A 24190-nucleotide genomic window follows, 5' to 3' on the forward strand; every position below is an offset into this window, starting at 1 on the left:
TATGGACTCTGAGAGACAAACAGGGTTTTATAGGGGAGGGGGGAGGGGGGATTGATTAGCCCAGTGATGGGTATTAAGGAGGGCACACACTGCATGGAACACTGGGTGGTATACGAAAACAATGGATTGTGGATCAGCACATCAAAAACCGATGTTGTATTGTATGGTGACTAACATAACATAATAAAATTAAAAAAAAAAAAAAGAGTCTCTATGGCTTGTTTCACTCTCCTTTTTTTCTTTTCTCCCTTCCCATATGTTCATCTGTCTTTCTTAAATTCCACATATGAGTGATACCATATGGTACTGACTTATTTCACTTAGCATAATATACCCTAGCTCCATCCATGTCATTGCAAAAGACAAGACTTCATTCTTTTTGATGGCTGAGTGATATTCCATTGTACATATATACCACATCTTCTTTATCCACTCATCAGTTGGTGGACATTTGAGCTCTCTCCATATTTTGGCTAATGTTGATAATGCTGCTATAAACATCTGGGTGTATGTATCCCTTGAAATCTGTGAAAAAAGATATATTACAAAAAATTAAAATAAGTGTATATCAGAACAAAGAGATTATCAGAAGCAGACAGGAACATTATACAGTCATAAAAGAGCAACTCACCAAGAAGACAGATGTACATGTACTAAATAATAGAGCTGAAAAATATGTGAAGTCTGCACACTTAGGACTGAAAGAAGAAATAAATACACAATTATAGTTGGAGACTTCAACACCCCTCTGTCAAGAATTGATAGAATAGCTAGACAAAAGTCAGCAAGATTATAGGAAAACACAACCCTATCACTACCTAACAGGATCTTTGGATATTTGTAGAACACTCCACCCAAGAACATAATACATTTTTTTTTTTCTGAAGTTCCCATGAAACATTCTCAATGATGGACTATATCCTGGGCCATAAAACAACCTAAACAGATTTAAAAGCATTGGATTTTTTTCATACAGAATCTTTTTTCTGACCACAATGGAGTTCAACTTAGAAATCAATAAAAGAAAGATAACAGGACAATTTCCCAATACTAGGGAACTAAAGAACACAATTTTAAATAACTCATGGTGGAAGTCTCAGGGGAAATTTAAAAATACATTGAACTGAAAGAAAATGAAAATATCACAGGTTAAAATTTGTGGGAACAGCTAAAGCCGTGCTGAGAGGATAATTTATGACAATAAATATTTACATTTAAAGAGAGAAAAACAAATCAGTAATCTAAGCTTCCATCACAAGCATAGAAAAAGAAGAGTAGAATAAACCCAAAGCAAGTAGAAGGAAGGCAATAATATAGGTAAAAGCAGAAATCAATGAAACTGAAAACAGGACAATTGGGGAAAAAAGGAATCTAAAAACTGGTCATTTAAAAATATCAATAAAATCTACAAACTGCTGAAAAGGCTAACAGAAAGAGAGAAGCCACAAATTACCAATATCAGGAATGAAATGAGGTATCACTACAGACCCTGCAGACATCAAAAGGATCAGATGGGAATGTATGCATGCATATATTGTATGATTTCATTTATGTAACAGTCTTGAAATGACAATACAGAAATGGACAACAGATTAGAGATTCACAGGAGTAAGGGATGAGGAGCAGGCAGGAGGGTAGTGGATGTGATTATAAAGGGGTAGCAGAATGATCCTTCAGGTGATGAAATTGTTCTGTTTTGACTATCAGTGTTGGGGTTCTGACTGTGATATTGTACTGCTGTTTTGTAAGATGTTACCATTCCCAGGCGGAATTGGGTAAAGGGTATATGGTATCTCTTTGATTATATCTTACAGCATATGCGTGTAGTTATCACAAAATAAAAGTTAAACAAGAATCTCACGTAAAAAACTCTAAAAAGCAAACTTAAAATTGTTTCCTCTGAGGAAATTATGAAACAGCAACATTCTTTTCTTCATTCATAAATGTAGTATTTTTGTGTCTAAAGCTAAAACAAATGGAGGATAGTTTCTCGAAGTTTATTTAATTGAACCATTAATGTTACTAAAACCATAGATATCCATTATATTTTCTATTTGGATTTTTCTTCATCTTTGCTGTATATCCTTCTCAAAAGGTATTCTTTAAAATGCTCCATGAAGGGCGCCTGGGTGGCTCAGTCGTTAAGCATCTGCCTTCAGCTCAGGTCATGATCCCAGGGTCCTGGGATCGAGTCCCACATTGGGCTCCCTGCTCCGCAGGAAGCCTGCTTCTCCTTCTCCCCCTCCCCCTGCTTGTGTTCCTGTTCTCGCTCTCTCTCTCTCTCTGTCAAATAAATAAATAAAATCTTAAAAAAATAAATAAAATAAAATACTCCATGAAGTTTAGAAATTAGCAAGAAAAAAATGGAAATCTAGGAGAAGCATAATAAAGTATTTTTAAAATAATATTTAGATTTTAGTTGATGTAAGAACACTAAGCATGCAAGGGTCTAAGATACTCTGGAATTGAGAAAAAGGAAGCAAATTATGTGACTGTTTTGCAGCAAGCTAAGCTTTGAATAGTTTTATTTATTTTTTGGCATTCATTGTATTGAGTGATAATGATTTTTCATATGTTGGGCATCAATTTATGAATACTCAAAGGTTTGAACTCAATACTCAAAAATATGATTTTTTTGCTGTCATTCCTGAATTCACTGTTCTTTTTCTCTTGTACTCCTTGTTTTTCCAAACTTTCAGATCAATATGCTTCTCAATTTTAAGGATGACAAAAGTGAATGTCCATGTCCTGAAGAAATCCGTGACCAACTCTTAGATTTTCATGAAGATTTGATGACACATTGTGGTAAAGTCTTCTTGACTTAACTCTTATTAAATGTGTTATATATTTATTTATTTACTTGTTTATTTATTGAGAAATAATTGTATTAAGAAATAATTGACATATACCACTGTATAAGTTTAGGATGTACTTTGTGATTGTTTTATTTAGCTACATTTTGAAATGATTACCATAATAGGTTTGGCTAACATCCATCTTCTTATATAGATGCAATAAAAAGAAAAGAAAGAACAAATAAAGGCAAATTTGTTTTTCCTTATGACAAATACTCTTAGGATTTACCCTCTGAAAAAGAACTTTCCTGTATGTTGTATAGCAGTGTTAGCTACACTCATCATGCTGTGTGTTGCATCCCTAGTACTTATTTAAAGTTTGTAACTTTTGACCACTTTCCTTGAATTCCTCTCTCCCTACTCCCCACTTCTAATAACAAGTATGATCTCTTTTTCTCTGAGTTTGTTGTTTTTAGTTTCCACATATAAGTGAGATCACACGGTATTTCTCTTTTCTCTGTCCGACTTCTCTTAGCATAATGCCTTCAAGTTCTGCCCATGTTGTCACAGATGGTTGGATTTCCTTGTTTTTTGGCTAAATAATATTCCATTGTATGTATATACCACAACTTCTTTATCCATTCATTTGTCGATGGACACTTAAGTTGTTTCCATATCTTGGCTATCATAAATAATGCTGCTGTGAACATGGTGGTGCAGATACTTTTTTCAAGTAAGTGTTTTCATTTCCTTTGGATATATTCCCAGAAGTGAATTACTGGATCATATGGTAATTCTATTTTTAAATTTTTTTTTAGATTTTATTTATTTATTTGACAGTGACAGCGAGAGAGGGAATACAAGCAGGGGAGTGGGAGAGGGAGAAGCAGGTTCCCCGCTGAGCAGGGAGCCTGATGCGGTGCTCAGTCCCAGGATCCTGGGATCATGACCTGAGCCGAAGTCAGACACTTAACAACTGAGCCACCCCAGCACCTCTATTTTTAAAATTTTTTGAGGATCCTCTATAATGTTTTGTTTGTTTTTTGCTTTTGAGTTATAGGAGCCCTTTATATGTTTTGGATATTAATTCCTTATCAGATATATAGCTTACATACATTTTTTTCCCATTCTGTAGCTTGTCTTTTCACTTTGTTAGTGGTTTCTTTTGGTTTTTATGGAAACTGTTTAGTTTGATGTAGTCCCATACGTTTATTTTTGCTATTGTTACTTGTAGTTTAGGTGTCATATCCAAAAAATTATTACCAAAATCCATATCAAGGAGCTTTATTTTTACATTTTTTCTAGGAGTTTCATGATATCAGGTCATACATTTAAGTCTTTCCTCTATTTCTAGTTAATTTTTATGAGTGGTTAAGATATGTTCCAGTTTCATTCTTTTAAATGTGAATATCCAATTATCCCAGCCCTGTTTATTGAAGACTACCTTTTCTCTGTTGGGTATTCTTGGCTCCCTTGTCAACTCTTAGTAGGCCATACATGCTTGGGTTTATTTCTGGGCTCTCAATTCTTTTCCATTTATCTCTTTGTCCATTTTTATGTCAGTACCATGCTGTTTGATGGCTATAGCTTTAATAGCTTAGCTTGAAACCAGGAAGTGTGATACTTCTTGCTTTATTCTTCTTTCTCAGGATTTCTTTGGCTATTAGGGAGATTTTGTGATTTCATATAAATTTGGGGAAGGTTTTTTTCCTACTTCTATAAAAAATGCCATTGGAATCTTGATAGGGATTGCATTGAATCTATAGATAGCTTTTGATAATATTACCATTTTAAGATGCCTTTCCATGTATTTGTATCCTCTTCTTTCTTTTCACCAATCTTTTGTAATTTTTAAGATAGAGATCTCTCACCTCCTTCATTAAACTTATTCCTAAGAATTTTATTTTTCTTGATGCTATTGTAAATGAGATTGATTTCTTAATTTCTTTTTCAGAAATTTCATTTTAGTTTATTAAAACACTTTATATTGTATGTTAATTTCATGTCTTGCAAGTTTATTGGATTCATTGATTAGGTTTAACAGTTTTTTTGGTTGAGTCTTTAGGATTTTCTATGTATAAAATCATGTTGCCTGCAGATAGAGACCATTTTACTTCTAGTGCCTAGTGAGATGATCATATGGTGATCATATGATTCTTTTCATTCATTCTGTTATTGTGGTGTGTCACATTGATTGTCTTGCATATGTTGGACCATCCTAGCATCCCAGTGATAAATCTCGCTTGATCATGATAAATGATCCTTTTAATATGCTGTTGAATTCAGTTTGCTGGTATTTTATTGAGAAATTTTGCATCTGTGTTCATCAGGTATAGTGGCCTGTGATTTTCTTTTCTGGTAGTGTCCTTTTGCATTTTTGGTATCGGGATAATGCTGTCCTAGTAAAGTGATTTTGAGAGTGTTTCCTCCTCTTTCGTTTTTTTTGGAAGAGTTTGAGAAGAATTGGTGTAATTCTTTAAATGTTTAGTAAAATTCACCAGTAAAGCTTTGCTTCATTGTGAGGTTTTGATTACTGATGTACTCTCCTTACGATTAATGGGCCTATTCAGATTTTCCATTTCTTCCTTGGTAAGTTGTATGTTTCTAAGAACGTTTCCATTTCTTCTAGCTTGTCCACTTTGTTCACTGATAATGTTCATAGTTCTGTTTTACAGGTCTTTGAATTTCTGGGGTATCTTTTTAATTTTTTCACTTATAATGTCTCCTTTTTCATTTATAATGTTGATTTGAGTACTGTCTTTATTCCCTTTGGCTAGGCTAGCTAAGGGTTTGTCAATTTTATTTTTTATTTTTTTCAGGGACTTAACTTAGTTTGGTTAATCTTTTCTATGGTTTTTTGATTTCTATTTCAATAACTTCTGCTCTAATCTTTCTTCTAGTACCTTCAGGCTCTGTTAGTTCTTCTTTTTCTAGTTCCTTAAGGTGTAGAGTTAGGTCATTTATTTGAGATCTTTCTTCTTCATGTAGGCATTTATTGCTATGAACTTCCCTCTTAGAAGTGCTTTAGCTGCACCCATTAATTCTGGTATGTTGTATTTCCAGTTTTGTTTGTCTCAATAAATTCTTTCTTTTATTTCCCCTTAAATTTCTTCTTGGATTCATTGGTTGTTAAAGAGAGTGTTGTTTAATTTCTCTGTGTTCATGAATTTTCCAGTTTTCCCCCTTGTCATTGATTTCTAGTTTCACGCCATTGTGGTCAGAGATTACTGGTATAATTTCAACCCTCTTGAATTTGCTAAGAGTTGTTTTATGGCTTAACACATATTCTATCCTAGAAAATGTTCCATGTGCACTTGAGAAGAATGTCTATTCTGCTGTCGCTTGATAGAATATTTTTGTATATGTCTGTTAGGTCCATTTGGTCTACAATGTTGTTAAAATCCACTCTTTCCTTATTGATTCTCTCCTGTATGATCTATCCATTGTTAAGAGTGGGATACAAAAGTCCCCCAATTATTACTGTATTACTCCTTATTTCCCCTTTTAGTTTTTTTAGTTTTTGCTTTATATGTTTAGGTACTCTAGTATTGGGTGTAAAAATATTTATAATTATTATATCCTCTTGATATATTGACCCCTGTATCATTATATACTGACCTTCTTTGTCTCTTTTTGGCATATTTAAAGTCTATTTTGTCTGATGTAAGTATAGCTTCCCCTGTTTTCTTGTTGTTTTGTTTTGTTTGATTACCACTTGCTTGACATGTCATTTTTCATCTCTTTGCTTAGTCTTTGTGTGTCTTTAAGGCTAATGTGAATCTCTTAGGGGCAGCATATGGTTAGATCTTGTTTTTTTATTCAACCATTCTGTGTCTTTTGGTTGGAGAATTCTATCCATTTATACTTAAAGTAATTGATAGGTAAGGACTTACTATTGCTATTTTGTTAATTTTTTTGTTTTATTTTGTAGATCTGTTTTTCCTTGTTTCATATCCTTCTGTATTTCATGTATGTATGTGTTGATATATTTGTTATGAGTATGCTTTGACTTCTTTATTGTGTTCTTTTGTATAATTACTACAAGATTTTCCCTGTGGTTACCGTAAGGTTTACATACAATATCTTCAAGTTATAACAACCTATTTTAATTCATTAAAAAAAAAAATTTAAACTAGAATTGTGAGTTATGCACCACTATTACCATATTGCAGAATCTAACTTTGATTATATGTTTATCATTACCAGTGAGATTTATACTACTTTTTTGTGTTTTTACAATGTTAATTATTGTTCTTTGACTTCCATTCAAAGAACTTCCTCCAGCATTCCTTGTAAGACAGATCTGGTAGTAATGACCTTTGAGGAAGCTTTTGTTTGTTGGGGAAAGTCTCTATCCCCCCTCCCTTTTCTGAAGGACAGCTTGACTGGGTATAGAATTCTTGGTGAGTAGTTACTTTCTTTCAATATTTTGAATATGTGATCCCATTCTCTCCTGTCTTGAAAAGTTTCTGATGAGAAATCTGCCAATAATCTTATGGGTGTTCCCTTTTATGTAACTTCTCTCTTTTCTCTTGCTCCTTTTCAAAATTCCTTCTTTGCCTTTGCCTTTTGACAATTTAATCATAATGTGTCTCAGTGTAGCCCTATTCGAGTTCAATACATTTTGGGTCTTTGGGGCCTCATCGATCTGCATGTCCATTTCTCTCCCCAGGTTTGGGAAGTTTTCAGCCATTATTACTTTAAATATACTTTCTGTCACTTTTTCTTTCTTGTCACCTTCTGGAATTCCCATATCCTGAATACTGTGGGAATCTTTCCATTGTGTCCCATAAATCTTACAGACTTTCTTCAGAGTGAATGATTTTCAGTGACCTATTCTTCAAGTTGTTGATTCTTCTGCATGGTTAAGTCTATTTTTGAAACTCTCAGTTGCATTGTTCAACTATTGTATTTTTCAACTCTAGGATTCCTCTTTGTTCGTTTTAATGGTTACTAATTCCTTGTCAAACTTCTTTTTTTGTTTTGAACTGTTTTCATAATATTGTTTAGTTGTCAAATGTATATTTTTCATACACATATAATGGTACAAAAGTTAATATATATGTAAATAGGTTCATAAATATACATGATGCCTGGTAGGAGTTCATGTAAGAATATTTATTATTGCAAAAATGGTTAACTGACCCTATGTGGAAAGTCATGACAGGTAGAGATATCAGAAAGGCTTTAAGACCAAGTAGGAGATAACCAAAATTTTATTTCTTTTCTCTCTTCTCCTCAGTGGCAGAGAATAGGAAGGGGGAATGGAGACATGTAACCAGATGCTTTGGCAGAAAGATGAATGTTAGATTGATTTAGTCTAAAGACAATTGATCACAAATAGCTGTATTTAAACCAGTTGTGGGGCACTTTTTAGTATTGCCCTAGGAAATGCAGCATGTATCTTTTGAAATTAATTAATGCCTAAGGAAATCCTTCATTAAGTTTATGTCAGTAGCCCAAATCTATTAAGGGAGCTTTCCCCTCCTTTTACTCTAAGAACTTTTAAAATGGAATTTATTTGATGTTCTGAATCTGGTTCTTTTCCCTTTAAGCCGTGATGTGGACAAAGTGTTCCAGTGAAAGAAAATGAATTAGCCATTTCTTAAGTGATGTGTAGCACCAGTTGCATTATTTTTATTTTATTTTAATGAAGAGAATATAAGCATCACCTTGCATATTAATTCAGCTTATGAATAAAGAGCTACTAAACGAGTGCCAGAAAGTTGTATTATCTATTATAAATAAACGGGCACTCTGAAATGGTAGTATTACTGCTTCAGACATAAAGCATTCCCTGAATTAGGATGCGTAATTATGCCTGCTCTCTCTTCTCTCAATTTATTAAAATGCCACTGTGATTATTAGAGGCAAATGAGGAGGCTGAAAGCCTAGGAGGTTTTTTGCAGGGTAAAACTGTAGGTCTAGGCAGATAGCCCCTAAAGTCAGACATGCCTCAGGGTCAGCCTAAGGGTCAGACCAAATACCAGAATTGATCTTGACTCCTAAGAGCATCTTTTTGCTGTCTGCACAGTTTTGTATTTTGTCTTGGCTACTAATAGCCCTGGGCCCATCGGAACAGGAGAAAAAGAGAAAGGAAGACAAAAGGCCAGTGAATGGATTTTACCCACGTGCTAGTGAGCAGGAGTGCTTAATTCAATGCTGTCAAATGTTTTGGACATGGCAGGGTTGCTTTAAGCTATGAATGGGAAAAGTTGCAAAACCAGAGCATTATTTCTCCTAAATATATTTTTTTCAAATGCATTTTTCTTTTCTTCTTTCTCTTTGCTTTTCTGTTGCTAGGAATTGAGCTGGATGAAGATGGGTCTTTGGATGGAAACAGTGACTTAACAATTAGGGGCCGCCTGCTATCCCTTGTAGAAAAGGTGACATACCTGAAGAAGAAACAAGCTGAAAAACCAGTTGAGAGTGACTCCAAGAAATCCTGTAAGCAGTATGGAAGGGCACTGGCAAAGCGACTCTGCTGACATTTATTCGTCCTTTGAAGTAACATCAAACTAGATGAGCCAGTGAGAAAACTGAGTTGGAAGCTTCCAAGAATCAGATTCTTAAGTAGATGCCTGTGGCTGTCAGAAGTAGACAGCAGCATCAAACTTTGTTTGTAGGAAAAGATTGAGAGGTAGCAGTATTTATAAGGGTGGATGGGCTCCCTAGAGGGCTACAAATTTAGGTGTTTGATCAGACACTATCAAGAGAAAGTACAAAGGGAGTAATTTAGCTTTCCTATCTATTATGCTATTGACTTGCAAATATTCTTGTACCAGGTTAAACTTTTCTTAAAGTTTAAGTAGTATCTGTAACTACATTTTGGTTCTGAGATATTTTCTAAACCGTTGTGCATTTCTGGTTCATTTTTATCCTACTTAACTGAAGAGTAGCAGCTGATACTCTGCAAATAAGGACACTGGGCCAATGAGTCTCAGACACAACACTCATCCAGAAGGGGTTCAAGTAGTAGGTTGGTGAGATCCATCTTACTTATTACCTCACATCTCAGTCCCCATTCATTCTATGATGCAGCACTGGTTTAGGAACAGTTTTTACGAAAGAAGAAAAATGAACTCATGAAAAATTTTAGGTGGTTTTTTTTTTTTTTGGTGCTAACTTACAATGGGAACCTTTCATCCATACAATGAACTCTAAATTTATTCTTTAGTATCACAACCAAATTTATTTGAATCAAGTCTTCTTCAAAATGAGAGTTCAAGGTTTCTTATGAACCACTTTTTGTTATTATCAGGTTTATGATTTTGACCTATTAAAAATGTCAACATGGTTTTGAGGTGTGTGGAAGTATACTGGCATTTTATCTGCATTTTGGATTCGGTTAAAATTGGTAGTTTTTGTTTGTCCTTAAATAATGTATAGATTAAAGCAGGTAAAACAGCTTCTTTTGAAAATCTGCCAGGGTTAGGAATTAGTACTTCATTATTTGTGTCTTGATCACTTCAACCCTACTTAGCTTTCATAATTTTGCTGTTTATTTCAGGAGGTTTGGAAATTCTGTTGCTTTTATGTGTACTACACTGCATGTCACATTGCAAGTAGTCTTCTATGTATAGAATAGTTTTTCGCTTTAATACAGCTTCACAATCAAAACATTTTAAGTGACAATTAAGGATCCAAATTATAGTAAAAATATAATTATATGACATCACTTTTGCAAATGGCTCAAATGAGGAGAGAGAAAAATAGATAATTCCTTGGATGCCCATGACTGACTTTATAAGGATATATGATGTCAGATCTGGGAGGAAAATAATGGAACTAAGAAAATGAAAGTAAAAGTATTAGGACAACTCCTATTGATTGCCCTATGCATTGCCAACAGTAGTTTTCAAAAAGTAGGTGTAATTCTGAACAGCTTAAATTTCTTAATAAGAGGAGTTTTTAAGGAAAAGCTTGTGTATTTTTATCCTTGCATATTCATAACTCATTTTTACTGACACATATATAAAATGTTTAAGTGAAGTTTATTTTCCTCAAAGAATATCCCTAGCCTTTTCAATTCTGGTACAAATATAGATGTTAGTTTGGGACTATGAGAGGTACAGTTGAAATGCCCAACTAATTTGTCTTCTCTTACTATTTTCCTTTAAAAAAACATCCATAATGACTTTGCAGCCACTCTTCAGCAGTTGATTTCTGAGACCATGGTCCGATGGGCACAAGAGTCTGTCATTGAAGACCCCGAATTGGTGAGGGCCATGTTTGTGTTGCTCCATCGACAGTATGATGGCATTGGGGGTCTGGTCCGGGCTCTGCCAAAGACCTACACTATAAATGGTGTCTCCGTGGAGGATACCATCAACTTGCTGGCATCTCTTGGTCAGATTCGTTCTCTGCTGAGTGTAAGAATGGGCAAAGAAGAAGAGAAGCTTATGATTCGTGGATTAGGGTAATTTATTTAACTATTACAACCTTTGTCTTATAAATGTCTTCTTTTTACTTGTTTATCCCAGTAGTTGCACAGTAGGTATATTAACACAAATCCACTATTTCGATTACAGGCATGCCTCATTTTATTGTGCCTTGCTTTATTGCACTTCGCAGATAGTGTGTTTTTACAAATTGAAGGTTTGTGACTACCTTGCATTGAGCAAGTCTATTGGCACCATTTTTTTAATGGCGTTTGCTCACTTTGTGTCTCTCTGTGTCACATGACGGCAATTCTCACAGTATTTCCAATTTGTTATTATATCATAATTGTTATGGTGACCTGTGATCAATGATTACAACTCACTGAAAGTTCAGGAGATGGTTAGCATTTTTAGTAGTAAAGTATTTTTTAATTTAGGTATATACATTGATTTTTAAAACATAATACTATTACACTCTTAATAGACTATAGTGTATTGTAAACATAACTTTTATATGTATTGGAAAACCAAAAAAATTTATTGATTTGCATTATTGCAATATTTGCTTTATTGCTGTGAGCTGGATCCAAATCTGCCATATTTGTGAGGTATTTCTGTATATGATTATTAAATGAGATTGTTGCTTTTCTAGACATGTTTTTAAGCTAAATAGAAAGTTGCTCAACAGCAAAATGTGACTAATTTTACAACTAGATGCTAAGGTGGCTATGATATGCAGCACATATTTTAGAGGTTTTTAGGATTAATTTTTCAGTAATGTACAGTCATATGTAAAAATACAGATTAATAAAAACACATTAAAATCCATGCGGAGACCAACACTCACCAGCAGGAAATAATAAGGTATTTTGTCTATATCCACTGGGCCTTGAAAAAAGAATGGGGAAAACAACGCAATTCTTCTGACAATTCAACACCATAGGTGTGCTTCCTATGTGAATTTGGGGATTAACATTTATATCTCATATGTGGTCTAAGGATTCCCAAACTGAGAATGTAACAGCTGGCCCCGGAGGTATACTTTCTCAACTTAAGTCACCGTGAAACCTTGCAGGAAAAAACTAAATACTACCAATGGTTAGCTTACAATCAAAATTACCAAGCACATAAGGAAAAATCCTCCATAAGCAAGGGTCTACAGATACAATAATAGTGGGGTCAGAACACCTGTTTCAAGAACTTCAGATAATACAATGCCAGAAAGAGAACATAAGTTACTATATTTAAAATGGTTAGGAATACAAAGGAATAAATCAATTCTCCAAAAATAAGATGTGGAGAGAAGTCCACAAAGATCTGAAAAAGCTCCAAATAGAGTTTCTAGAAATGAAAAATATAATAAATGACATTTAAAAACAGTAAATTAATTAAATTGGATAAGCTGAAGAGAAAATTAGTGAGTTGGATCATAGATCTGAGAAAATTACTTAGTACTGTAGCCCTGAGAGGTAAAGATAAGGAAATTCGAAAGAGCAGTTACGAGACCTAAGGGAGAGTATAAGAAGGTCCAGTTTACGGTAAACAGGATTTCTGGAAAAGACAGAATAGATGATTTATGGAATGGGAATATTTCAAGAGCTGTTGGCTTGAGATTTTCAGAATCAGTGAAGAGCATGAATTCACAGATTATCCCAAAGCACAGGTAGCTCCACATCTTCACCTGCATAGGCTATGAAACTGCCATAAAACCAGTGATGAATAGACTATTTTCTTTCTTTTTTTTTTTTTTAAAGATTTTATTTATTTATTTGACACAGACAGAGAGAGTGGAATCACAAGTAGGCAGAGGGAGAGAGAGAAGCAGGCTCCCTGCTAGGCAGGGAGCCTGATGCGGGGCTCGATCCCAGGACCCTGAGATCATGACCTGAGCTGAAGGCAGACGCTTAACTGACTGAGCCACCTAGGCGCCCCGAATAGACTATTTTCAAAGCAAGTTGAAAGAAAAGCCAGAATACTTACAAAAAAACCCCCGACAGTATATGGAATTCTCAACGGCAAAACTAGAGATCATTACTCAATGGAATACCACACTCACAAATTCTGATGGAAAATAACCATCAATTTAGAATGTGTTACTCAACTGATAATGCCACACCATGACCTTGTGCTTCATGGAGATTTGGAGATGAGGATTTATATCCCATATTTTAAGAGTGATGGCAAAACAAAGATATTTCAGAATATTTACTTACAGTCCATTGAAAGACCTTCTAAAGGCTTCACATTAGATAAAAGATAGTGGAATTCAGAGAGAAAGAATGGGAAGCAGAAGTTTTAGTGAGTGCATTATTGGCACATATATGCATAAATCTGGGAATCATTCATGAGCTTGCGTAGTTTGGGATTATAGAAATAGAAGAACAGTAGAAGCTTAAATTAAGCCTTATGATGTCTGCAAGAAAAAAATACTGAAACATAAGGATGGAGAAATCGAATGTAGAATGTTGAAAAGTAAGATAGAATACAAATATTCTACCAAAAAAGCTTATCTAGTTACATAAGTATTAGATAAAGAAGAGAGAATGAAAGAAAGAGAATGAAAGTAACTATTGACATGGATAAAAAAGGATGTAAAGAAACAGTAAAAAGTTTTAAGAAACCTAGAGTTGGTTCTTCAAAAAACTAATGGAATAGAATAACCACTGTTTTCTTTGATCTAAAAAATAATCCTGTGGGTAAAAAATAATAGTATAGAAAGACTCAGTTTGTGTAGTATTATTTATGTACATTCAGAACACAATACTATGTTTTGCCCTTAGACCTATCAAGTGTTTGCCGTCTTTAAAATAAGCCTGAAGGTTACATTCCAAAATTGTTATTGCACACTAAAAATAAATATACTAACGGAACAAAAGAACAGAAAAGCTTAAAAAAACAAAAGCAAATTTGGTGGTCTTTATAATTGTATGAGCGTGAATCTTTTTTTTTTTTTTTTTTTTGCATATTAATACTTCAGTCTAACCGAAAAGGGCTTCACATGAGTGATCTTCATTAACCACATGAGAAAGGAAGCCTTCCAGGAAATACAGGGCACTTTCTTCTTAAATGAACATGTAACAGTAGTATGTGCTGTTAACACATAAATCACTCAGTAGTGATAAAACTCAAAATGATTATAAAACAAAAAGTTATGTTTTTGTGGTATTAGAAATATTTCTCAAAAGACACATTCAATAAATGACAACCTGCCTACCAAGTGGTAGAATTATAAATCCACTTAATTTACCTATAATGAAAGGCAAGCAAGACTTTTTCAGTACAATATTGTCCAAAGTTGGGTCATACAAAAGGATTTGAAATAACGAAAGAACAAATCCTGTGATTACAACTGCGGTTTGAAAATTGAAGGTTCTCCTACTAAATATGTTGCTGTCTTATGTGAGGGAAAAGGAGGCCTTTCTTTACTCCATTTGTTCTTGCACAAAATAGATCAGACCTATTTTAGTCCTCGGCCCCCATGTCATTTTTTTGAGTTGTGCTTTCTATAAACTCTTGTCATTAAGGCAAAACTAAACTCAATTAAAAGGGAAAAACTAAAACTAAAAAAAAGAAGAGAATCATTATACAGAATTCTACTGTTTCACTGTCTTGATATACGTGGAGTAACTAAAAGTTAGCATATGACCAAATGAAGAGGTGAGTCAACTAAGGAGATGAGATCTACAGGGAAAGCTTGTTTTCTTGTAGGCTGTGCATTCTAAAATTTTCTTGTTAGAGCTGTGACAGGAGGTGTTTTGTAGAAAAAAAAAAAACTCCTGTATTGATTTGATTTATGTTCAAATAAAAATCAGCAGAGTTCTTTATTTTTAATGACTACTGAGCATTAATATCCTTAGGAATACCTTTACATACATAGCATAATAACATGTAATGAAATAATGATAATATGAAACATTTTGGGTATCATCTGCTGCTGGTTTTTCAAATCAAATGTCAACTTTAATTTGTTGTATTACTTGTACCTGGACTTGATGTGTATTCAGTTTCTCTTTGAGAATATAAATCCTTTATAAGCAGTTCTCTGGAAAGATAACACAAATGTAGTAAGAAATAACACTACTGTTACTAAACATACAAATACTGAAGGTAGTACTAAAAGTATCCTACATGAAAAGTAGATACTTGTATATCAATAATTTATATAGGAATTTTCATAGAACATGGTATAACAGTGATTCATATTTCTGCACTAAAAAAGAATGAACAGATGTTTGGATATACATAAAATTAGGAATGATAATTGTCCAAAAATATATTTCATATAGATGAATGTTTACATATTTAGTACATTTCTTGTATCTGAAAAGAGTAGATAACTTGTATACTATTTTTGAGAGGCTGTCAGTATTTTTTGAGGGAAACTCAATTAGTTGTGCTTATTAACTTTTGCTTTTATTAACTTTCATCATGATTGCGCTTACTTTTCTGTTCATGCCAGTAATTATTTCCAAAATAGTTATCAGGATCTCAGATAAATTTTTACTTAAAATTTTCTCTGCCCTCTGTGCTTCTCACCCCCAAACCTATATTGTCCTTTCTAGGGATATCATGAATAATAAAGTGTTTTACCAGCACCCTAATCTCATGAGGGCACTTGGGATGCATGAGACAGTGATGGAGGTCATGGTGAATGTCCTTGGAGGTGGAGAGTCCAAGGTAAAGGATAACCCTTGATTATTAAAATGCCAATGAATGTAACTCCTAGAGTACATACACTGCATATTCTTAATGAGGGTTTCTTAAATCCTCTTAGGAGGACTGTTTTTTAAAGAACACCTTTTGCAAAAACAAAACAAAACACAGCAAACCTTATAGATTGAGAATTAGATATGCTACTAGTTATTTTTTCCTTTGATATTGATAACAATTTCTCTCTTATGCTGTGTAATTTGCGGCCTCCTAAACTTTTCCTATTTAGTGGTTAGTTAGAAACTTTAAATGTTAATACTTTACTGTTTTTTAAATTTTTAATTATAAAGTAATGCCCATCACATTGAAAGTCCAAAACACAAACATGTTTTTCAGACCCAGACATTCCCCTTGATTTAGATGGCAGTTGGTTCTGCTAAATTGCTGATCCAGGCCAAAATTTGAAGATGATGTCCTGGAGTATTTGTTTTAAGACTATAAAGTGAATTTTTTAAGTGATTCAAAGTTAAGATGAAGTGAAACCTTTCAAACTTTCAAACCTTCAAGACCAAGTGAATAGAGTAATATAACAATTTCATATGAATCAGTATAATTTTATGATCTATGATTTATAAAATATATTGCACTATTTTTTGAAATTTTAAGATGTATTTTTCAAAATAGGGAACAGTTCATATTTCTCATGTTCAGTTCACCAGTTAGACAGACTCAAAGATATTTATAAAATATTCTGTTAAGGAGAGACTCCAGGGATTATCTGGGGTATACTAGAACAAGATTAGGTGCTTAAGGGAGATGTATTTGATGGGGTCTAGCATGCAGGCCTTCTGGTCAGGGTGTTCATCATAGCAGATGAATCATGTGCAAATTAGGGAAGGTGTGACTCCTAGAATATTAAAAACAACAACACTTATGATAGGAATGCCCTAATATGGTTTCAAGGAGGAAATAGGGTATTTTTCACAAAAGGTCTCATTGAACTTTTCCTCTCTTACCTAAATTAAGTATTATTATCCTTTTTATTCCACTTTTACAGAACTGATTCAATGAGACTAAATAGTCTCCTAAGGAAGCACAGCTCATAGTGTTAGTCAGGAATCACAACCGAGTCTGCCTGATTGCTAAATCAGGTTTATGCCACCTATAGATTTAGGGCTGTGGATTAGTTCCAGATCACCCCCTTGATGGTAATGAGGTTTCTAAATTAGTGTTGGCTTTGATTTTCAGTGGCTCGAGGAGTAGGTGAGTTGAAGTCTAGACAGTTTGAAGTCTTTAGATAAATCTGAAACTTGGCAGACATGGGCCCACATGGATTGACAATGTGATTGGACCTCAACTTCTGAACTCAATTTTCTGAAGACCATTTGCTCTCACAGCTAACTAAATGCTCTTTATGTAGGAAATCACTTTTCCCAAGATGGTGGCCAACTGTTGCCGTTTCCTTTGTTACTTCTGTCGTATAAGTAGGCAGAATCAAAAAGCTATGTTTGATCATCTCAGCTATTTATTGGAGAACAGCAGTGTTGGTCTTGGTAAGTAAATTATGGCTTTTATTTAATCTTTAAGATAAAAAGAATATGCATACTATGTTAAATTTTAAACTTTAATGCAAAGTAATTTTAGATTAATGCAGTATGTGTTGTATTTAGAAATGAAATTTTAAGGGACAGTGTGTTTTTATATGGAATTCGTAGTTGTAGCACAATCCAGGTTTTGTCTCATCTTCATTTGAATTAACAGCCTCACCAGCTATGAGAGGTTCAACACCACTGGATGTGGCAGCCGCCTCGGTGATGGATAATAATGAACTGGCCTTAGCTCTGCGTGAGCCAGATTTGGAAAAGGTAAGCAACATCCTCGCCCCTTGTGTTTGTGTGAGTTATGCTAGTTGTTTCTCAAGATTACTGAAGTATAACCATAACAGAGTTATAATCATATTGACACAATTATAATATATAGTATATTATAAACATGTTACATCTATTACATAGAACATATGATTGTAAATTACCAAGAACAAGAAAGTTGAGATCAAGTGTTTCCTCTGATCACATACATTTTTCTCTGGAAAGGGAAGTTTCTATCCTGTGGGCTTCTGTCCTTTCATGGTATTTGTTGTTACTTTTGCTTTAGTCATACAGTTTCAATTATTTCAGAGGTTGTTTTAACATTTAAAAATACATTTTGTATCGTGTAGACATATATTCCAATGCAAGGCATCACTGACATACTAAGACCCTGTGCTCTAACTGAGCACTTGAGGCTGCATACATGTTTGCTGGAACATAGATAAATTTCCCCTGTGTTGTCATTGTGATTGCTTTCTAAGTGGTCTTCCTGATCCTTCCTGGCTCCCCTACTTAGCAGCCAGTATGAGCCTCTTAAAAAGAGCGGATTAATCCTGTGTCCACAACTCTTCCAGAGACTTCCCATCTCACTTCAAGTAAAAGCTAAAGGCATCATAATGGCTTCTAACCCATCTGATTTCACGTATCCCTCTTATTGCCTGCCGTTCTCCTGATCTTTTCTATTTGCTCCAACCACACTGGTCCCCTTGCTCTTGTGGGAACTTGCCAGGTATGCTCCTGCCTCAGGGACTTTTGCTTGCTCTTCCCTCCATCTGCAGTATTCTTCTGCCAGATGTCTTTATGGCTCATTTCCTGATGTCCTTCCAGTCATTGATCCAAGTCACCTTTTTGTTAGCTCTTCATGTCCCTGCCATTTAAAATTGAAACCTCTTCTCTATTTCCTGTCTTGTCTTCTTTGCTGCTTTATTTTCCAACAGTAGAAAAAATATATTTGTATATTATATACAGAAATACACATTTCCATGTTATTTATATAAAATATACATTTGAGTATTTTTAAAAATCTGCTCCCTATCATAACATAAGGCCAGTGAGTTCAGGGCATGTTTTTTTTCTATTGTTCACTACTTTGTTCCAGTCTTTGAGAACAACACTGGCATTGGATAAATCATCATTGCACAGTTGTTGAATGCATGAAAAAGTGAACTCTTTCCCAAACACTTCTGACTTGCCAGGATAGGATCACAAAGCTTTGCATCTTCGACTAACCCTTAGGGGCATTTTCTCTCATATATATTTTAAAATCTTTTAATCTACACACTGAAATATGGCTGATATTTAAAAAGTTGATGATACCAAACATTTTGGAGGGTGTGGAGCAATGGAAACTTTCATCTATTGCTGTTGAGATGAAAAATGGTAGAGTCATTTTGCAAAGCGGGTTGGCAGTTTCTTAACAAATTTAACTTGAATCCCCCCCTGCCCACTCTCCCCCCGAGAGAGAGTGTGGTGGGGGAGGGGCAGAGGGAGAGGAGAGAGAGAATCTTAAGCAGACTCCATGCTCAGTGCAGAGCCTGATGCAGGCAGGGCTTGATCTCACAACCCTGGGATCATGACCTGAGCCAAGATTAAGAGTCGGACACTTAACCATAAGCTGAGCCACCCAGGCGCCCCTAACTTAATAAGTTTCTTAACATATATCTGTCATAAACATATACCTAGCTTTCCTACTTGTAGAAACTTACTCAGTTGAAATAGGAATGTGTGTACGTGAATGTTGGTAACAACGTTATTCATCTTAGCCAAAAACTGGGGACAGTTCAAATGTCTGTCAACTGATGAATGGATAAGGAAATGTGGACTATTTCCATGTGCTGTGGAATGCTGTTATTATGCAGTAAGAAGGAAGGAAGTACTGATATGTGCTACAATGTAAATGAATCTCAAAATCAGTATTCTGAGTGAAAGAAGCCAGGCATAAAAGGAAACATACTGGATGATTGCATATATAAATGTTTTAGAATACACAAGCTAGTGTTACAAAGAAGATTGTTAAGGCCTTCGCATGCAGGGAGGGATGGATGGGGCCTGAGGAGTGATGGAAATGTTCTGCATCTTGACTGGGGTATGCTTTTACAGAAGTATAAATCTCTCAAAGCTCACTGAATTTATATTTTAATTTTTTATTTCCTTTTTAGAGAGAGAGAGTGTTCATGTGCATGCACAAGCAGGGTGGGGAGGAGGGGCAGAGGGAGAGGGAGAGAGAGAAAATCTTAAGCAGGCTCCACACTCAGCGCAGAACCCTTTGTGGGGCTCAGTCTCGTGACCCTGGGATCATGACCTGAGCCGAAATCAAGAGTCCGATGGTTAACCTAAGACTGAGCCACCCAGGTGCCTTGAATTTATACTTTAAATAGATGCGTTTATTGTACATAAATTATACTTAAAGTTGACACAAAATATTTTTAGCTGTGTTACTTATTTCTTTTTAAAGCTGCTTTAGCTTGAGCTAGGTGTAACTTGCTTGACAAGTTGCTTGTCTGACAATCTACCATTGATAATAACTTAGGGATTTCTTTTAAAACTGGATCAGTTATGAAATACTGTAAAGGATGAGCATTCATATAAAACAATAATTTAAAAGGCAAAGATAAACAAAAAACTTTATGTGTTAAATTCAATGATACTGAAAGATACTTAATACTATCACAAATTTTATAGACCATGAAATCATGGCACAGAATGATCCAGTAAGTAATGCAGGATGGATTTGAATCAAAGGATATTTGAATCTAAGCTTAGTTTTTTCTATTTCTCTATGTGTTTTCTCAAATATATACCCCCCTGCATTAATTTGATAATATCATTTTGGAAGTAAATCCCAAATGGAATATCACTGTATCTCAGATGGGTCTTTCAATACCTCAGATGGAATCTGGGTTTACACTGGGTCAGAGGTGTTCCGACATTTTTGAAGTTTATCAAATACCAGTGACGTTTATATTGTGTGTTTTGTTTTTGTTTTTATGTAAGCTCTACACCGAATATGGGGTTTGATCTCATGACCTTGAGATCAAGAGCCGTATGATTTCCTGATGGAGCCAGACAGGCACCCCAAATATCATGACATTTATAGATAAAAGTTTCAAATTAAATAATATGAAACTTAGGAATATTTTTCTTTCACAGAGTTGATTCATAAGTATTTTTATTACGATAGCACTTTGTTATGATTTGTAAATATTTCTTAACTCTAAGGTTTTACTGCAGGGAGTTCATGTGGATTCTCATGGGATTAAAAAGAACTTGCAGAACCACATGCATTTTAAACGAACCTTTGAGGATATCACTTATCATGTGTAGTGTTAGCATCTAATGACTCCTTACCCACAAGATAACGCTTTTGCTTATCATCTTTTTTGTAGGTAGTTCGATATTTGGCTGGTTGTGGACTGCAGAGCTGCCAGATGTTGGTGTCTAAGGGTTATCCGGACATTGGATGGAATCCAGTTGAAGGAGAGAGATACCTTGACTTTCTCAGATTTGCTGTCTTCTGTAATGGTAGGACTGATTGCTTGGGGTCTTTTCTGGTCATGATTAAAACTGCATAAAAATAGATATATCAAAAATGGTATATCCCAGCATTTTCATGAAGGAAGTAAATATTAGTAAAGAAATTGAATATTTTATAATCAGTACTTTCTTTCCACAGTAATAATTTAATTTCTAGTATTTCAATAGTGAATGCTTTGCCTTTATTATTAAATTAAAAATTTTAGGCAGTTACAAATTCTTACAGACTTTTATAATTGGGTTCTAATAATAGGTGGGCTTATGGCTTCATTTCCTTTAAAGAATTAACAAAAATGAATACTTTATGCCTCTATAATGCTTTACTTTGAAAATTTTAAGTATAAAAGAAGAAACTTACTATGTCTTGTGTACATAAAGCTAGTGATTTGAATTGAATTTTAGCTTTATTAGTAACTATGTTCTTTGGTTTTAGTTATTTTTCTTTAAATATAAATGAATTAGTATAACATTTATTTGCTCAGAACATCCACATAACCAGTGTTTATTTACTCTTGTTCCTTGTTTGATTTTAGGGGAGAGCGTGGAAGAGAACGCTAACGTCGTGGTGAGGTTGCTCATCCGGAGGCCCGAGTGTTTCGGTCCTGCTTTGAGAGGTGAAGGTGGGAATGGTCTGCTCGCAGCCATGGAAGAAGCCATAAAAATAGCCGAGGATCCTTCTCGAGATGGTCCCTCACCAACTAGTGGGTCCAGTAAAACACTGTAAGTCTAATATACACACTTTTATTTAAGAGTAAATCATATTCCTTGACTTGAAATTTTATAAAACATGATTTGCATTCTGTCAATTGCAATATAATTTTCTGGTGCTCATGATTTCTGCCCTTGAAAATAAAATGAATTAGACCTGGAAGAATGGATGGAATTTGCTGTGGGAGTAGGTTGAATGGAAAAGAGAAAACTAAGGAAGATTGGGTGAATTTAGCAGGGAGAAGTTTAGGTTGTAGGAGGAGATGTATTTTGTGAATTTTTCCAGGAGGCTATGGCAAAGTGAGTTATTAGAAATGATGGCAGGTGAGCCTCTGAAATTGTAGTAGGGTTTAGTGGGAAGCTAGCTGGAATGAATTTTCAAGATAATAGTAAGAAAGTAAGACCTTAGCAAGAGAATGGGGGGCTTAACTAAACTAGTATGGTGTTAAAGTCCATAAAAGGGGATATTGTCATTCTGAGAAGTAAAATGCTTGGTTAAGGTATCATGGCAGATAGGGCAGGCAGTAACTACCTTACATTTGTCCATGGTATACATTACTAATACTTGATTCCAGCAGTAGACATAAGTCAATCCCGGCGTGTCACTTCTCTGTTTTTATCTGTGGAGGTAATGTCCTATTAATACCACTGGTAAAGACAGAATATAGGGCTTAGTGGAGGCAAATTTCCAAGCAGAGCAGTTCTGCAAACCGTCATTCTTCCATACATATACTGTGCTTACATGTTCTGTCCACGCCAAGACCAAGATGGTTTCAGATTGGGAGGTCCTCCAAGGCCTTCTTACATGTTTGTCAATTAGCCATAGAGGGACTAGGGGGCCCTCAGTTTCTCTAAGTAGTGGAAAATACATCAAGGGGTCTCTGGCCTGGTACCACAGCAGTGGGTGTGCACACGAGGGCCCTGGGAGCAGTGTTGCATGCCGGGATGATGTTTTCAACAAGGCCTCGCTGTCACCCTGCAGACTGCTGAGCCCAGCTGAACTACCAAGGGAGGAAAAATGATGGGATCTTCCAAGGCCATCTAGATTTGTCTCTTATCAGCAAGATAATGGAACCTTTATGTTTTCTCACAGAGGTGGGGAGGGAGACATGTTGGATTATTTGGGAGCGGGTGGGTGAGGTAGAGTAGATGGTAAAGAGATAGGTAAGTAAAAGATATCACATTTCTGAAGTACTTTCTCTGGGCAAAGCACTGTCCTGGGTGCCTTACCTGTGTTATCTTACAGGACAGATCTTTGTTACCCTTTCTCTAAGTGTATGCTATTTACAAAAGTAGTCTAAACTTATCAAGTCTTTTCATTAGTTATTTTCTTTGTTAAAACAAAGCTTGCCTGCCCCTAGAAATAAGCAGAATCCATCAAATTAGCAATTCCTCTTTTTTCCCTTTTGAAGGACTCTTATTATCAAATTTCCCACAAATGCGTTCTTGGTGTCTGGTCTTTAAAGTCATTTTCCTTTAAAAATGTCAAGGTGCAAATTAATCACACCCATGAAAAGTAGCAGAAGAGGCAGAATGAACTATCTTAGGGGTCCCTTTCCTCCAAGAAGTATGTAACAAATCTGAAATGTCACTTTATTATCCTGTTTGCTTTGCTCTCTGTTTCTTTTGAAAAAAATCTATGAAAGTGATACAGAAGAGGAGGAGGATGACACTATCCACATGGGGAACGCCATCATGACCTTTTATGCAGCTTTGATCGACCTCTTAGGACGCTGTGCTCCTGAAATGCACGTAAGTGCTTTGCCGACCGAGAGCGGCAGTCCTGGCTTATCCATCTATGTGAAGAAATCCATAGCTGGCGAAGATGATAACAGCATCCAAAACCAATAATCTCCACGCACCATTAAAAGTAATAGCTGTGGCCTAATTGCTGAGCAAGTGTTTATGTAGTTGGAAATGTCTTGGTTGTAAAAATTAGTAATGAGATTTCAGGACAAGTCATTAATAGAATAGCCACGTTGCTCGGGTATCTCTAAAACTCAGCACTTTAAGAACACATTTTTCCTATAAATTTCCTCTCCTCATTTAGTGCATGCAGGGAGCAACCCCTTCTGTCAAGAGTCATTTTCTTGGAGTACACCATTTCGTGTCATTGGTTGAGGGGCAGTGGGGGTGGGGGCAGTTACGATTCTGAAGCAGCTCTTCAGAATCGATGGGTTGGCATTTTCCACGTTTCGATCAAGAAGAAATTAAGTTTCATGGAACGGTACTTCCTTTTACTCTGTAATGCATT

General features: G+C 35.2%; 1 protein-coding gene across 1 annotated transcript in view; it reads left to right on the plus strand.

Annotated features, from left to right (window-relative positions):
* Positions 1-24190, plus strand: part of RYR2 (ryanodine receptor 2) — a 652366-nt gene that overhangs the window by 451401 nt on the left and 176775 nt on the right. The window contains exons 39-47 of the mRNA XM_081824340.1: positions 2700-2805; positions 9099-9242; positions 10941-11214; positions 15739-15853; positions 17247-17379; positions 17588-17691; positions 21081-21216; positions 21762-21948; positions 23583-23688. Coding sequence (XP_081680466.1) covers positions 2700-2805; positions 9099-9242; positions 10941-11214; positions 15739-15853; positions 17247-17379; positions 17588-17691; positions 21081-21216; positions 21762-21948; positions 23583-23688 — 1305 coding nt within the window. The remainder of the gene's footprint in view (positions 1-2699; positions 2806-9098; positions 9243-10940; positions 11215-15738; positions 15854-17246; positions 17380-17587; positions 17692-21080; positions 21217-21761; positions 21949-23582; positions 23689-24190) is intronic.

Source organism: Leptonychotes weddellii, chromosome 6, assembly GCF_054177405.1.
Source record: "Leptonychotes weddellii isolate Sample4059 chromosome 6, ASM5417740v2, whole genome shotgun sequence".
Lineage (NCBI taxonomy): Eukaryota > Metazoa > Chordata > Mammalia > Carnivora > Phocidae > Leptonychotes > Leptonychotes weddellii.